The 16,016-nt window shown below is 43.8% G+C and overlaps 1 protein-coding gene across 1 annotated transcript; it reads left to right on the forward strand.

The window, feature by feature from the left end:
* The first annotated feature begins 477 nt into the window (after window positions 1–477).
* Window positions 478–15,964, forward strand: vars1 (valyl-tRNA synthetase 1). Its single transcript, XM_015950279.3, has 29 exons — window positions 478–608; window positions 1,000–1,355; window positions 1,424–1,567; window positions 1,651–1,852; window positions 1,939–2,054; window positions 2,161–2,236; window positions 4,145–4,245; window positions 4,320–4,447; window positions 4,547–4,711; window positions 4,784–4,865; window positions 4,935–5,054; window positions 5,575–5,683; window positions 5,764–5,943; window positions 6,084–6,208; window positions 6,321–6,424; window positions 9,284–9,442; window positions 10,888–10,978; window positions 11,077–11,182; window positions 12,783–12,853; window positions 13,114–13,239; window positions 13,322–13,426; window positions 13,693–13,840; window positions 13,919–14,046; window positions 14,127–14,282; window positions 14,361–14,585; window positions 14,662–14,773; window positions 15,059–15,234; window positions 15,528–15,677; window positions 15,773–15,964. Exons 2-29 carry the CDS (start codon window positions 1,002–1,004, stop codon window positions 15,839–15,841), a joined length of 3,828 nt encoding a protein of 1,275 aa, XP_015805765.3. The 5' UTR covers window positions 478–608; window positions 1,000–1,001; the 3' UTR covers window positions 15,842–15,964.
* The last annotated feature ends 52 nt before the right edge of the window (window positions 15,965–16,016 follow it).

The following is a 16,016-nucleotide window of genomic DNA, read 5'->3' on the forward strand; positions in this document are numbered from 1 at the left end:
GTAGAAATTAGATATTGGCAGACTTTAGGGATTCAGTCACTTATTCAGATACGCTGTGCTTGGTTTAGTATCTGAAGCATGTTCATTTCCTAGATTTTCTATTCAGATGTAATTCATGTCTGTTTCCATTGAAAACATTTTCAAGAGATGTACCAAAATAAGCAATGATTTTCTCTTACATTTTAATTTAATCATTACAATAAATTACATATAGTGCAATCCGATTCGTTTATTTTGAATTAGTAAAAGTTGTCCAGCTAAGAAAATATTTAATTAAATTCAATATCAGATTTAATAATACTCTTCTTATTATTGTTATGGTTATTGTTAACATGATAAGAATGATTTAAACCTCTAAGAAAACCATTAATCCAAAACAATATTCATTTTACTTTAATACCATCAGAAATGACTTTATTTTAAAAACAAAATCCTTGATAAAATAAAATAAAAACACTGTTTCTTTAATGAAAACTCAGAAGCGGAAGAAGCCGCGCGTCAGACCCGGAAGTCGCAGCTTCGTTGCATCAGACAGCGCATGTGCAGAACGTCTGAGGGCTCGTGGATCTGTGTCTATGCTAACAGCTGAGCCCACGCTTCATTCAAAGGTATGTGTTCTTTAAAGTCACGTATTTTCTGAATGGTTACTTCACATAGAGTTTAAAGCGGAAACGCAGGTAAAACTTTAAATGAAAACACAACATTAGTTTTGTTAGCTGAACTAGCTAAAGCCGGCTAGCCGGGTCCACTTCTGCTCAGCTGGTGTAGATCAGCCTCACAAGCTAAGATTAATATCTCCTCTTACGGCACTTGACTTGTGTTTTAATGTGTTCACAGAATACATAGAAATGAACTTAATATAGAGAGTGCTTTTCTTCAATAAATGTGGGTTTTTTATGTTTTTCTCAAAACACCAACTGAACTTTCGCATTCACCTGCCTTGTATATATTTGGCTACCCTTAAACCAGCTTACTGGGCGTACATCATGTTTTCTGCAGACATGGCCACTCTCTACGTGTCCCCTCACCCTGATGACTTCAGGAGTCTCCTGGCTCTCATCGCTGCAGAGTTTTGTCCGTCCTCTCGCCCACAGATCACCACAGAGGACCCACCTGCATCCCTGAGCCTTCGCTCCAGACCAGCCTTGGTGCTGGCTCCTGGGCAGGGTGACTCAGTCCTGAGTGGGTCCGCTGCTGTGGCTTGGTACTTGTCTTTTCAGGGGAAGAAAGCAGGTTTGGATCCAAAGCAGCAGAGTCAAGTGTGGCAGTGGCTCAGCTTTGCAGACAATGAGCTCACCCCTGTGTCTTGTGCGGTGGTCTTCCCTCTGATGGGAGTCATGGGAGTGGATAAAAAGGTGTCCTGAAGCTTTTAATCGATCTATTTCAGTAAATATTTTTTCCCCTGAATGTTGTGCTCTTTTAGGTCCAACAGAGCTCCAGAGCAGAACTCATGAGAGTTCTGAAAGTTCTAGATCAGGCTTTGGCACCAAGAACTTTCTTAGTGGGAGAAAGCATCACCCTGGCTGACATGGCTGTAGCTACAGCTGTTCTGCTGCCCTTCAGATATGTACGTATGCCACGCAGCGCAAAGGGTCTCGCATGCTGGCTGTATAAGTGTCCTCATTTTTCTTTTAATACTTTATTTTTCAGGCATTGGAGCCTTCGGACAGAAAAACGGTGACCAATGTTACCAGATGGTTTACGACCTGCGTGAATCAGCCCCAGTTCCTGAAGGTGCTGGGGGGGATCACACTCTGTGAGAAGGTGGGACCAGTCGCACTCAAAGCAAACGCTGCTGGAAACTCAAAAGCTGCAAATGCCGGTCCAGCTGTGGACAGCACCGCAGCCAACGGTAAACAAACCTTATGGTTATAGTCAGAAACATAAATGTAATATTTCTAATAATAAACCTAAATCTGGGTCTGAACATTCCTGCAGGCCCGCCGAAGACTGAAGCGCAGCTGAAAAAGGAAGCAAAGAAGAAAGAAAAGCTGGAAAAGTTCCAACAGAAGAAGGAAATGGAGGCAAAGAAAAAGACACAACCTCCAGCAGAGGTAAAGACACGAACTTCTACAAAACCTGTGAGAGATTTGTGTGATTTTTATTTTTGAGGGACACAAAAAATGCAGCTTTTCTGTCTGGTCTGCACTTTTCCCCCAGAAAAAAACCAAACCTGAGAAGAAGGAGCTCGGAGTGTTTACCTACAACATTCTCACCCCTGCTGGAGATAAAAAAGGTGAATGCTGCATCTGGATTAGTAAGAATTAAAAACTTTCCACAGCAGTTCGTTACCACCCTTCTGCTGCTGTTTATCTTCTGAATCAAGCCTGAGCTTTCCTTTTACCTTCCGACAGACCTGTCTGTATCTCACGGGCCTGCAACTATTGCGTATGCAATGATTTAAATTACATGTTATTTAATAAGCCATAAGACGTAGGATTCCATAGGAAATATGAAATCAACCTTATGGATCTGTGAGGTTATTTTAAACCAGAAGATTGGATCTTTTTATTGCAGGGATTAGATAACCGCTTCGTATTCACTCAGACAACAGAAGAGAGTCTAGTTTAAAAGTTAAGAAGTTTATTACTAACAAGTTAAACTAGACTAACTTTAAAACTAAATGTATGGTGTAACTAAGGTGGATGAGACGGTGAATGGGATGACGTGATGTTGATCAGAACCAGCAAATCCGAAGAAGCGATTAGTTCTGATGGGAACCGAAGGTGATGTCTTTGCGTTAAGCTTTGGTTAGGAGATTCATAAACACATTCAACGCCATTTGCCGGCCTACATACCCTGAGCGGAAGTCCCCGTCTAGATCAGGAGGTGTAAAGGTCCAGCTTGACCTTTATGGAACGGAGCTGGTAGGAAAAGCAGCGGTTCCGATCAGTCCAGTCTGTGAGATACTTCCGGGTCGCAACAATTTGTTAGCGTCTGGTGAGACCCGAGCCTGGGTCGGCCAGCAGTTGGAACCGCAACGCATTTTCCAGCTTGTCGTTGGTTCTTTTGGTTGAAGAGGAAAGTTACGGATTGGCCACTCCGACAGTTTCTCTGGAACGCTTTGAACTGGCGTTAGAGATGACGTGGGCATAGTTTTATACTTCGGATGTTTTGGTTTATGGTCGAATGAAAAGTTGACAGAGTTACCAAGCACCATCAGAACCACGCCTCCATCAGATTCTGATTGGATCAGTGAAAGTAATGTGTCATGTCTTTTAACGCTACGTGAAAACGGTCCTGTTGGAACATTTAAAGTCACAGTACCTTTATTTTCTATAGGATAATAATAAAGTAATATTTTAATTTCACAGATCGGTCACATCTTATTTATTGACTAACACTTTGTTTGATTAACTTATTAAAATAGAGTTCTTTGATTAATTAAAAGAAAAGAGTTCATTCTTCTGTTGAGCTGAAAATAAGCAGGTCAGAAGGAATGCATGAGACCTTGAGACCATCTCTCATGCAGACTAGTCCTGTGTCAGAGGAGGGGGAAAACAGTCATTTCATTCTGTTACACGTACGACGCTTGAATGTGGGGCACAAGAGTTAATCCCAAACTGCAACAGAATTGCACTTTCTTGTTGCATTTCTCTTAATATGTCACCATTTGTCTAAGATTCAAAGCAGCTGAACAATCGGGCCAGTGGCCATTTTTTATACAACTCATTGATCTAGAGTCGGGCACACCTACGGGCCGCCTGGTGCTGTTGCTAAACTTTATTTACATGTATATCTACGTTATTGTCAACTGAGATTTCTTTATATTCACCTGTTTTGTATTTTTCAATCTTTGTCAGTTTGTTGATTTGAAAGAATTGAATTCAATGTTTGATTTAAACACGGACTAGTGCACAACCTTAAGGTTCAAGAGTCTGCTAAATTCAGACTCAGGTATGTCATGCATCATTTGTTGCTGTTAGGGAAGTTTAAGGATGCAAATAAGGAGGAAAATGTCTGAACATTGGCCCAAAAAAATGGGCCAGGACCTCCATATTACTACGTCGGTATCTGCGATAGGACAGCCCATATCGGTGGAGCTCTAATTCGAGTGTTTTAGTGGTTTTATCTTTCATTAACTGTATCGTTTTTGCCCTCTAGGATTTGCAGCACTGATGGTGTTTATCTGCTCTGATTTCAGATGTCGTCAGTCCACTTCCTGACTCTTACAGTCCTCAGTATGTGGAGGCGGCGTGGTACACGTGGTGGGAGAAGCAGGGATTTTTCAAGCCCGAGTATGGTGTAAGAGAATCCGTCCCTGCCACCGATTTCACGGATACCCTCAGCCTTCCTTAACTTGTTTATGTCGACTGTAGAGGAAGAGTATCGGAGAGCAAAACCCTCGTGGCATGTTCATGATGTGCATCCCACCTCCTAACGTGACAGGATCCCTTCACCTGGGTCACGCTCTGACTAACGCCATCCAGGACTGTCTCACCAGATGGTAACTACAGCTACTCTGCTCGCCCACTGAAAGTTTGGTTTCTTCTTGTTGTTAAAACGGCGTGAGCGGACATCGTTTCTCTTAACGCCACGTGTGCAGGCACAGGATGAGAGGGGAGACCACCCTGTGGAACCCGGGCTGCGACCACGCCGGCATCGCCACCCAGGTGGTGGTGGAGAAGAAGCTGATGAGAGAGAGAGGTCTGAGCCGTCACGATCTGGGCAGGGAGAAGTTCATCGAGGAGGTCTGGAAATGGAAGAACGAGTGAGTAGGAGTAGAGTAAAACAGGAGATTAGAAGAGAAGACACTAAATAATAATCGGTGCTGCTTTTGCAGGAAGGGAGATCGTATCTACCACCAGCTGAAGAAACTGGGATCTTCTCTGGACTGGGACAGAGCTTGCTTCACTATGGATCCTGTGAGTTTTCCCAAATCTCTCATCTAGCCTCTTGTGTAACAAAAATCTGGATAAACTTTTTGTGTGTAGAAACTGTCCTATGCAGTCCAGGAGGCCTTCATCCGGATGCACGACGAAGGAGTGATTTACCGGAGCAAGAGGCTGGTCAACTGGTCCTGCACACTAAACTCAGCCATCTCTGACATAGAGGCAAGCTATCCTGCAGCTTAAACTATGATCCTGTTGTCCTCACGGCTTTCCTGGATTAGAACTAGAGGTTGACTGATATTGGTTTTTCTATTCCCGATACCGATACATGTAGAGGTCGTGGTCAAATGACACGTGCGGCCGATTTTCATGGCTATCTAGGTGTTTCCACCTTACTTTCCTGCTAAAATGTCACTAAAAACAACTGTTGATGCACAAAGTTTCAGAAGCTGAATCAGTTTTGGAAAACTGAATTTAACCGGGGGGGGGGGGGGGGGGGTCGCGCTCACTCCGAGACATCGCTCCAAGATAATAACCCCTAACCCCCAAACCTCTCGTCTGAGGCAAGTTTCTTTCCCATCTGTAGTTTTATGGGAAACCACAGGGAAACGTGTCCGTCTCCTTTGCTGTTGAACGTTTCATCTTGAATGCGTTGGTGGGAATTTCACCCCATTGGGTTTAATGCTGACAGAACCACTCTGCCAGTGTCCTCTCTCGATGGAATATTCTTTTGGTTTTTCAGGTGGATAAAAAAGAGCTGACGGGCAGAACTCTGCTGCCCGTGCCTGGATACAAGGAGAAGGTGGAGTTCGGGGTCTTGGTGTCTTTTGCTTACAAGGTGGATGCTTCAGGTACACGAACAAGCGGAGGCAGAACATCTTAGCCGACGCTCTGTGCTCCTGTAATTATCCTGTCCTCTGTGCTCCTTTAGAGGAGGAGGTGGTTGTCGCTACTACCCGTATTGAGACGATGCTGGGGGACACGGCCGTAGCCGTCCACCCGGCTGACCCCAGATATCAGCATCTGAAGGGTAAAACGGTGCTGCATCCCTTCTGTGACCGGAAGATGCCGATAGTTTTTGACGAGTTTGTGGACATGAACTTTGGAACGGGTAAGGCTGGTCATGTGTCCACGGCTCTTCAGAGAGACGAGACAAACTAATGATACAGAGTCGTTAAGGTGGACCTTTCTCCCCATTACAGTCGTCCTTTTTATTCCTCCTCATGTCTCTTTCCAATATTTCCTGTTCAGGTGCTGTCAAGATCACCCCAGCCCACGACCATAACGACTACGAGGTCGGAGAGAGACACAATCTGACCTTCATCAACATCCTGGATGAGAATGGACTGCTTATTAACGTTCCTCCTCCCTTCCTGGTAGGGTGTCTCATTAGCCTCCTTCCTCGTGCAGCCTGGGTATTTTTATGGCGACACTAAGAGCCGAGCCTTTTCAAGGAGGCCATTTTCATCTAATCTGTCTTTCCCAAAGGGCATGAAACGATTCGAGGCCAGAAAAGCAGTCCTTCAAGCACTCAAGGACAGAGGCCAGTTCAAGGAGATCAAAGACAACCCCATGGTTGTCCCAGTTTGCAGGTAAACCAGGCTTCTTGTCTCAGTGTATGGAACTAGGATCCAGACTTTATTGCTTTTATCATGTACCTATCGTTAATTAACACATAACTTTTGCTTTGTACCATGTAGCTTTAATTTTGTAACATTTTAGTTTTGCTGGTGGTGGCCGGAGGGACCGGTGGTACCAGTGTTCGGCAGTCTCGCTTCCATCAGTGTGCCCGAGGGCAGCTGTGGCTGCATTGTAGCTCATCACCAGCCTGTGACTGGGTGGATGACTGATTGTGTACGAACAAGACCAATAAGCATTTACCATTTAACTTTAGTAGCTTTTAACTTTAGCTTAGTAGCATTTAACTTTAGCTTAGTAGCATTTCACTTTAGCTTAGTAGCATTTCACTTTAGCTTAGTAGCATTTCACTTTAGCTTAGTAGCATTTCACTTTAGCTTAGTAGCATTTGACTTTCGCTTAGCAGCATTTGACTTTCGCTTGGTAGCATTTGACTTTCGCTTGGTAGCATTTGACTTTCGCTTGATAGCATTTCACTTTAGCTTGGTAGCATTTCACTTTAGCTTAGTAGCATTTGACTTTAGCTTAGTAGCATTTGACTTTAGCTTAGTAGCATTTGACTTTCGCTTTGTAGCATTTCACTTTAGCTTAGTAGCATTTCACTTTCGCTTAGTAGCATTTCACTTTCGCTTAGTAGCATTTCACTTTAGCTTAGTAGCATTTCACTATTGCTTAGTAGCATTTCACTTTAGCTTAGTAGCATTTCACTTTAGCTTAGTAGCATTTCACTTTCGCTTAGTAGCATTTCACTTTCGCTTAGTAGCATTTCACTTTCGCTTAGTAGCATTTCACTTTCGCTTAGTAGCATTTCACTTTCGCTTAGTAGCATTTCACTTTAGCTTAGTAGCATTTCACTTTAGCTTAGTAGCATTTCACTTTCGCTTAGTAGCATTTCACTTTAGCTTAGTAGCATTTCACTTTAGCTTAGTAGCATTTCACTTTCGCTTAGCAGCATTTGACTTTCGCTTGGTAGCATTTGACTTTCGCTTGGTAGCATTTGACTTTTGCTTGGTAGCATTTGACTTTAGCTTGGTAGTATTTCACTTTAGCTTAGTAGCATTTGACTTTAGCTTAGTAGCATTTCACTTTCGCTTAGCAGCATTTGACTTTCGCTTAGTAGCATTTGACTTTCTCTTGGTAGCATTTGACTTTCGCTTGGTAGCATTTGACTTTCGCTTGGTAGCATTTGACTTTCGCTTGGTAGCATTTGACTTTCGCTTGGTAGTATTTCACTTTAGCTTAGTAGCATTTCACTTTAGCTTAGTAGCATTTCACTTTCGCTTAGCAGCATTTGACTTTCGCTTAGTAGCATTTGACTTTCTCTTGGTAGCATTTGACTTTCGCTTGGTAGCATTTGACTTTCGCTTGGTAGCATTTGACTTTCGCTTGGTAGCATTTGACTTTCGCTTGGTAGCATTTGACTTTCGCTTGGTAGCATTTGACTTTCGCTTGGTAGCATTTGACTTTCGCTTGGTAGCATTTGACTTTAGCTTGGTAGTATTTCACTTTAGCTTAGTAGCATTTCACTTTAGCTTAGTAGCATTTCACTTTCGCTTAGCAGCATTTGACTTTCGCTTAGTAGCATTTGACTTTCTCTTGGTAGCATTTGACTTTCGCTTGGTAGCATTTGACTTTCGCTTGGTAGCATTTGACTTTTGCTTGGTAGCATTTCACTTTAGCTTGGTAGTATTTCACTTTAGCTTAGTAGCATTTGACTTTAGCTTAGTAGCATTTGACTTTAGCTTAGTAGCAGGGGTTAATTTGAGCCAGATCTTGCCGGAACAAGATCCGGGAACTGTCTTATTTTGAAAGGACCGTTCTGGCAACTCACACGACCAACTTGTGTTATACGCAGGGTTCAAATTACGGGTGAGCTAAAGGGAGCCCGGCTCACCCGAAAGGGTGACGGGCTCCCCTGGAGGCCCTCATCCTACACACCATGGGGTAGCATGAAAAAGATCCTGGTTTTACTTATATTATCTATGTGGACTCTCCGGAGATTATTTTGAGCTGAGAGGCGCAGAGCTCTGATCGCAGACAGATGCGTCCTGAGCACGGCCACATTAACATTCTCAAAGTGTCGTCACCTCAAAAAATATTTAACACATGGCCGTTAATGTTTGCTCACTTCCTTTTATGCTTTCTGTCTTTAATTTGTGCCTGATGCGTTTCACTGCTGCGGAGCGGAGCGCATCACCGGTTTTGTTCTCTGGTGACTTCTCTGCTGCGGCCGGCACACACTCCGCTATTTTTGCGGTCGGAAAATCTTTTTGAACTTTAGTTCAAAGGTAACTCATGAGGTGAAAATATATGAAGCCAGGTAGCAGTTTTTCTTTAGGATTGAGAGGGGTTGCAGGAAGATAATAGACAGAGACAGGACAGAAAAGTGTTTGAAAAGAAAAATTTATAAGCATGTAATATTTATACATTCGATACCATTTATACATATATATGATACAGTTCAGATCTCCTTCAAACCTCAAACCCATGCAGCCACTGTGCGGGGGAAGGGGGGAAAGGGCTGAAGCAGGGGAACAGTAAAGATGCAAAAACTTCCATTATTAAAAGAAATGTGTGTTAACTTTGAAAATGTGGGTGCAATTTTTAATTGCTTGTCAAATACTTTAACTTTCATTTAGTGACTTACGGATATTAAAAGTTTCTAAGCACAAGTCTCAAAATACGCATCTCAAAGTTACGTGTCACAAAACACACGAGTTTTAAGCACCAAAGTCTGTATCCTAGATCCATAGAAATGGAACTCGGTGCATGTGTTTGAGACATAAAGCTTATCCGTGTTTCTGCTCCAACAGTCGTTCCAAGGACATTGTGGAGCCGCTGCTGAAGCCACAGTGGTACGTGAACTGCTCCGAAATGGGTAAGCAGGCCGCAGATGTCGTCAGAGAGGGCAAGCTCAAAATCATCCCCGACCACCACCTCAAGACGTGGTTCAACTGGATGGACAACATCAGGTCCCCGTCCCCTTTCATCTCTTTTGTTGACCTTTTACTTGTTGGTAATTTAAAGCAAAGGACTTAAGATTCCTGATGCTATTAAAATATTTACGCTTCAAGTTTTTGTTGTAGTAATAGGAAGTATTTTCCAAGTTTTAGAAAATTTATGTGAAAATAAAATTTGTATTAAAGGGACATTATGGAAGTTTGACAGCCAAAACATGAATAGAAATAATAAATTTCTTCTTCATACATTCTCCTGCAATGCCCTGGTCCTGTAGAATGAGCCCTGGCATTTTTACTGTGATTGCCTGTTTTTCTGTAAAATCACAGAAAAAGAGAGATGCTCGGGTCGAGCAGGCTGCTTCATGCACGTTCACGCTCAGGCATAGCCCGTAGCATTTGCTATCCGTAGCTTTAGCAGCAGAGAGAGAGGCAGTCGATGGTGCCAACTCCTAACGCCTAGTGACGAACCTAGCTACATTTCTGAGGACCCTTAGCTACTTTCTTCTAGATATTTCCTGCAAATTAGCAACAAAATAGCCATTTTCGCTCCAAATCGTTTTTTTGAACGTTGTTTCAGCTGTCATCAAGGATATAAATGTTACAGATACAAAGGACGTTACTGATGCTTTAGCTCACCTAGTAACACGCCGGACTCTCGTGCAGAAGTCCTGGGTTCGATTCTGGGTGTGAACATAGCTTATTTAGAGTTCCTTTTTTACATTAATGGTATATTTTTTTACAATAATAAGATGCCCAAATTTTTATTTGAGACTCGCCGAACGGCATTGAATTCACAGATAAAAAAGATGTGGGTTCAACTTTCATTTTGGAACAATTTTTCAAGCAAGGGAAGGGAATGATCTGAGCATGCAGGAGGACTGACCCATCATAAACCTTTGTCGGCTGTGCTGAAGAGAAAGGTACAGAACCAAATTATTTAATTAATTAGCTGCACGTTCTCCTGTCCTCTGGGCCACACACACACACACACACTCACACACACACACACACACACACACTCACACACACACACACACACACACACACTCACACAAGGGACTGTCTCAGCTGTTATTTTCGTTAAGGAGTGTGCACGTACAGCATGCGCGCCTCGTGCACGAGCCTACCATTGAAGCTGTCGTTATGTTTTTGGCCTGAGGGGGGGAATCGCGAGCGTAAAAATTCAAAACTCCGTTAAGTCCCTTTAATATTGTAACACAAAGTGATGTTTTTAGAACATTTTTGTTTGAGAAAGCATTCATGTATGTAATGTTGTTATATAGGGGGCATAAATCACAATTAGATATAAATTTGTTGTTTTCTTACTAGAATTAAAGAACAAAATGATTGATTTGATATTTAAGTTTCTGTTATGCTCACTAATTGTTTACTTTTGGCCTCTAAACATCTAAATGAGTGTCGTTTTTAAATGTTCCCCATTCTTCATCCTTGTATAGAGACTGGTGCATCTCTCGCCAGCTGTGGTGGGGTCACCGTATTCCTGCTTACTTCATCACCGTCGGCGATCCTTCTGTGAAACCCGGCGAGGCGAGTTGATCCCCGTCACTGAAGTCGAGGCCTGATGTGTAAAAGAACGATTTGCATCATAGCTCAGACTTTGATTTGTTTCCTCATCTGCTCTCCAGGACACGGATGGTCATTACTGGGTGAGCGGGAGATCAGAGGAGGAGGCCAGAGAAAAAGCTGCGAGACGCTTTAACGTGTCTGTGGACAAAATTTCCCTCAGACAGGGTAAGATTTCCTTTTTTAGATGATTTAACAACTGCAGGTCATTCCAACATATTACCGTATTTTCCGGAGTATAAGTCGCTCCGGAGCAGGGGCGGCGTTTGGTCCGGCTACTTGGTCTCAAGCCCCGAATGTTTTTTGAAAAGCCCCGGATCTAAAACGTGGAAGTAACATGCAGTACCAAAGTCCAACAGAGAGGGAGCAGCTGGCAGTAGTTTGTATACAGCCTGCCTGAGCCTCCACCACTGAAGAAGCCCTTCAGCAGCCGGCTTCTTCTACAGTCTCTGTCTGAAATGCATGTGTGAAGATGGATATAAGGACGTTTTTTTAGACAAAAGGTTCCGCGACAGATCCTCAGCTTTGATGATACTGGTGTTGACTCAGGTTTGTGAGTCTTATTTGAAAATATTTGTGATTTGTAATATGATGTCGACTAGTGCGTGTCACGTGTGTGAGTGAGTGTGTGTGTGTGTGTGTGTCCGTGCGCGCGCGTTAAGCCCCGGATCTTCTTCAGTCCTACATCCGCCCCTGCTCCGGAGTATAAGTCGCACCAGCCATAAAATGTATAATGAAGAACATATAAGTCGCATCTTGGGGTGGAAATTTTATTATTTTTCTTACAAAATCTGAGACCAAGTATTTCACATTGCAAGACAAGTACCGGTAACAATAACATAATAATAATAATACATTTTATTTAAAAGCGCCTTTCAGGTCACCCAAGGTCACTTTACAGGAGAAGGAACACAGTACACAGTAAACAGGGTATCCGCGGGTCCATAAAAAGTCTTAAATTTACTTTTCCAAATTTAAGGCCTTAAAAATCCTTAAAAATGACAAATAATCCTTAAATACAGTTTCCAAAAGTCTTAAATGACCAAAGACCCAATAAATAAAATTATTTTGTTTCTATTAAATTTTGTGAATTTCTAGTTAGTGTTCAGCATTTTTTGTGTACGATACTTACATAAGCAGAACTGTACACATTCAGTTGGTTGTGAAAGGGGACTAATTTTAGATGAGCACATTAGCTGGTTAAGCTAGTGGGAGCTTGCGCCATGGGGAAGTGCAAGTTTAATGGTAACTGGATGGTTAATCCCACTTTTGTGATGTGGTTAGCACCGGTTCCAGGCAATAGCTGGAAATTATAGCTTCAATTTAATTTCAAAAGTAGCTTAAATTTGGTCAAAGTGGCCTTAAAAAAGGTCTTAAAAAGTCTTAAATTTGGCTCCCTTAAACCTGCAGATACCCTGAATAAAAATACAGATAAAACAACTAAAGAACAAGTAAACGGAATAAAATAGATGAACAGCAGCGCACCACGGTCTCCAGCAGAGGATGGCGGTGTTTGAAACCCTCCCAACGGGCGGGAAGAGCTCATTCCTGGGTCGGAGCCGCCCGGCCCACAGCAGCTCGCCGCAGGCTGAAGCGTGGACCGAAGCCGGTCCGCAGCAGCGCGGTATACGTAATTTGGTATATAAGTAGCTCCGGAGTATAAGTCGCAGGACCAGCCAGACTTATGAAAAAAAGTGCGACTTATAGTCCGGAAAATACGGTAATTAATTCCAGCTCATTGGTGCCAACTTTTGTTCCTGCCTTTCAGACGAGGATGTTCTGGACACCTGGTTCTCATCTGGCATTTTCCCCTTCTCCATTTTCGGATGGCCTAATGAGGTAAAGCTGAAGTCGGCTGACTCTTTACTGACACAAACGGTGCAGACGTACGGTCCCTCCTGTTGCTGAAGCGGAGCTATAAAGAAAAGCTTATAAACTCGATACGTCACCTCAACACTGAGGTCACTTGTAACTTTTATTAAAACATAAACGGTTTATGTCTGACCTTCTGAAAGTCATCCTTGTAAAACACGACTTTGAAACTTGTTTTCTCGGTATGTTCATACGTTTCCTTCATAAATGCTTCGTTTTTGCTTCAGACCGAGGACCTGAAGGTGTTCTACCCTGGCACCCTGCTGGAGACGGGTCATGACATCTTGTTCTTCTGGGTGGCACGGATGGTGATGATGGGTCTGAAGCTGACGGGCAAGCTGCCCTTCAAAGAGGTGAGGTCAATAAAACCTTCGGTAGGCTGTCAGACTAATCAGATGATTACACCTTTTAAATAATTCTGCGTTTGTTGAACAGGTGTATCTGCACGCGGTGGTTCGGGATGCTCACGGAAGAAAAATGAGCAAGTCTCTAGGCAACGTCATCGACCCGCTCGATGTCATTACAGGGATCTCCCTGGAGGTAAAGTGAAATAACACATCAGCTCAGGTGCACCTCCCTGTCTCCCAGTCCCTATACGACCTTCATCAACCTCCTACTTTTGCTTTCAACAAGCTTTTATTGAATCCATCAATCTCCTGAGCAGCTGGGAGGAACCGGTTCGGGCAGATGAGGCAGACCTGTCCTCTAGAGGGCACCGAATGAACGCTTTTCTTTTACTTGCACTTTTCTCCTCTTGCAGGTTAACAGCTGAACGCATTTTGATGTTTCGTCTGTGCGTCCTGTAGGGTCTTCATGCTCAGCTGACAGACAGCAACTTGGACGCTCTGGAGGTGGAGAGGGCAAAGCAGGGCCAAAAGGCCGACTATCCAAATGGCATCCCAGAGTGTGGGACGGATGCTCTCCGGTTTGCATTGTGCGCCTACACCAGCCAAGGTGAATACATTCAAGTGTCTGTCTAAAACAGTAGAGAAGATATATGAACTGTATTATTATTATTATTGCATCTTTCAGGAAGGGACATCAACCTGGATGTCAACCGGATTCTGGGTTACCGTCACTTCTGCAACAAACTGTGGAACGCTGTGAAGTTTGCGATGAAGACCCTGGGAGATGACTTTGCACCGTTGGAAAAGGCTCAGGTGGGACGAGGAGAGACTTCTGGTTTATTCCTCTCAGAGGTTAGGCCGAACAAACCCGATCACACTCCGTGTCTCTTCAGCTGTGCGGTGAGGAGAGCGTGTCAGATCGGTGGATCCTGTCCAGGCTGAGCGCCGCCGTCGCCCTCTGTGACGCCGGCTTCAAGGCCTACGATTTTCCAACCATCACCACCGCCATCTACAACTTCTGGCTCTACGAGCTCTGCGACGTCTACCTGGTAAACCCGGGGACTCTGATCAACTCTGTCACCGCGTACGCACGTAGCATTTCTCTAATTTCTCCTCTCCGGATCCAGGAAAGCGTGAAACCGGTGTTTATCAAAGCGGAAGAGGACGGCGTTGGTCAGAGGCAGGCCCGGGTGTGCAGACAGACGCTCTACACCTGTTTGGACGGCGGATTGCGCCTTCTGTCTCCCGTGATGCCCTTCGTCGCTGAAGAGCTCTACCAGCGGTTGCCACGGCGACAACCTCAAACAGATCCGCCCAGCATCTCCGTCACATCTTACCCCGACACCAAGGAGGTAAGATGCAGAATTCTAGCAGTTTTTTTTAATGGCAATGCATTTTTTTAAAAAGATTTTCTCCTTCGTGTTTTAGTTTTGCTGGAACAGTGAGGAAGTTGACCGCGACATGGAGTTCATAATGACGGTGGTCAGGACGATCCGGTCGCTTAGAGCCGACTACAACCTGACAAAGACGCGAGCCGACTGTAAGATTTCAGGAACATTTTATGTGTCTCGAGTTTTATTCCAGAACTTTCTGAAACACTTAAACTGCTCTCACCTTCCACCGCCACGAGCAGACGTGCTGGAAAGCAGCTGCATAATTAACTCTTGCACTTACAGACTCTCAGCGTCATTATTTCCATCTTAAGCTCCTTTTGATTTGATATTTTTCCTGCTTGTGAGCACGCTGCTGTAGAATGGACAGAGCTACACGAGCACGCAGGATAATTGAGCTAATATGACTTACACCCACCTGTTTTATCTCCTAGGCTACCTTCAGTGCCTAGACGCTGCAACCGTGTCGCTGGTGCAGAAGTACGCTCTGCAGATCCAGACTTTGTCTTACTGTCAGGCCGTCGCTCCGCTGACAGCCAGTCAGCCGGTCCCAGAAGGCTGCGCTGTGGCTATTGCCTCTGACAGATGCACTGTCAACCTCATGCTCAAGGTGAGCCCCGGTAATCTGCTTTTTTTCTGTTTCGGTTCATCGTATCCGTGTAAATGAGTCATCATACGCCACAGATGAGTGGGTGTTCATCTCCGTTTTTCTGTTATTAATCAGCTTAATGCTCTCTGAGCCTTGACGGGTTCCAGGGTGGAACATTAAAAGCCCTAAAAGCACAAAACATCACATTTACAAGTAAAAATATGCTAATGTGCTTCTCTGGCTTTGCTTTTTAGTCCTCTCTACAACACCGACATTACAAGACAATCATTTACAACTTTTTTCCCCTTCTCCAGGGACTCATTGATGTGGAGAAGGAAGTGACTAAGCTGATGACAAAGAAAGGTGACTTGGAGAAACAGATGGAGAAGCTGAGAGAAAGGATGGTTAAGAGCGACTACAAGGAGAAGGTGCCGGTGAAGGTGCAGGAGCAGGATACAGAGAAGGTGACGAAAATAAATTGACTTGCTTGTTTTGTGCAACTCTAGAACGCAGGAATTTCAGGTAAATAACACTTTTTTCCCTCCCCGTCCGTCCACAGCTACGGCAGAGTCAGACAGAGCTGGAGAAAGTGAAAGAAGCCATAGAAAACTTCAGGAAGATGAGCTAATGTCTCTCTTGGTCTCTGTGTAAAATCAGCATTTACTCCCACTTTTATTTTCATGTCTGTTCATTTTCAGCTCGACCGTAGTGTGGAGAGAGCTCAATAAAGCACTTAAGGCAGATAATGGGATTCAGTAACACGAGTCTTTATAACTCCATGTAGGTGTGATGAATGAATGAAT

This window comes from Nothobranchius furzeri, chromosome 5 (genome assembly GCF_043380555.1).
Source record: "Nothobranchius furzeri strain GRZ-AD chromosome 5, NfurGRZ-RIMD1, whole genome shotgun sequence".
Lineage (NCBI taxonomy): Eukaryota > Metazoa > Chordata > Actinopteri > Cyprinodontiformes > Nothobranchiidae > Nothobranchius > Nothobranchius furzeri.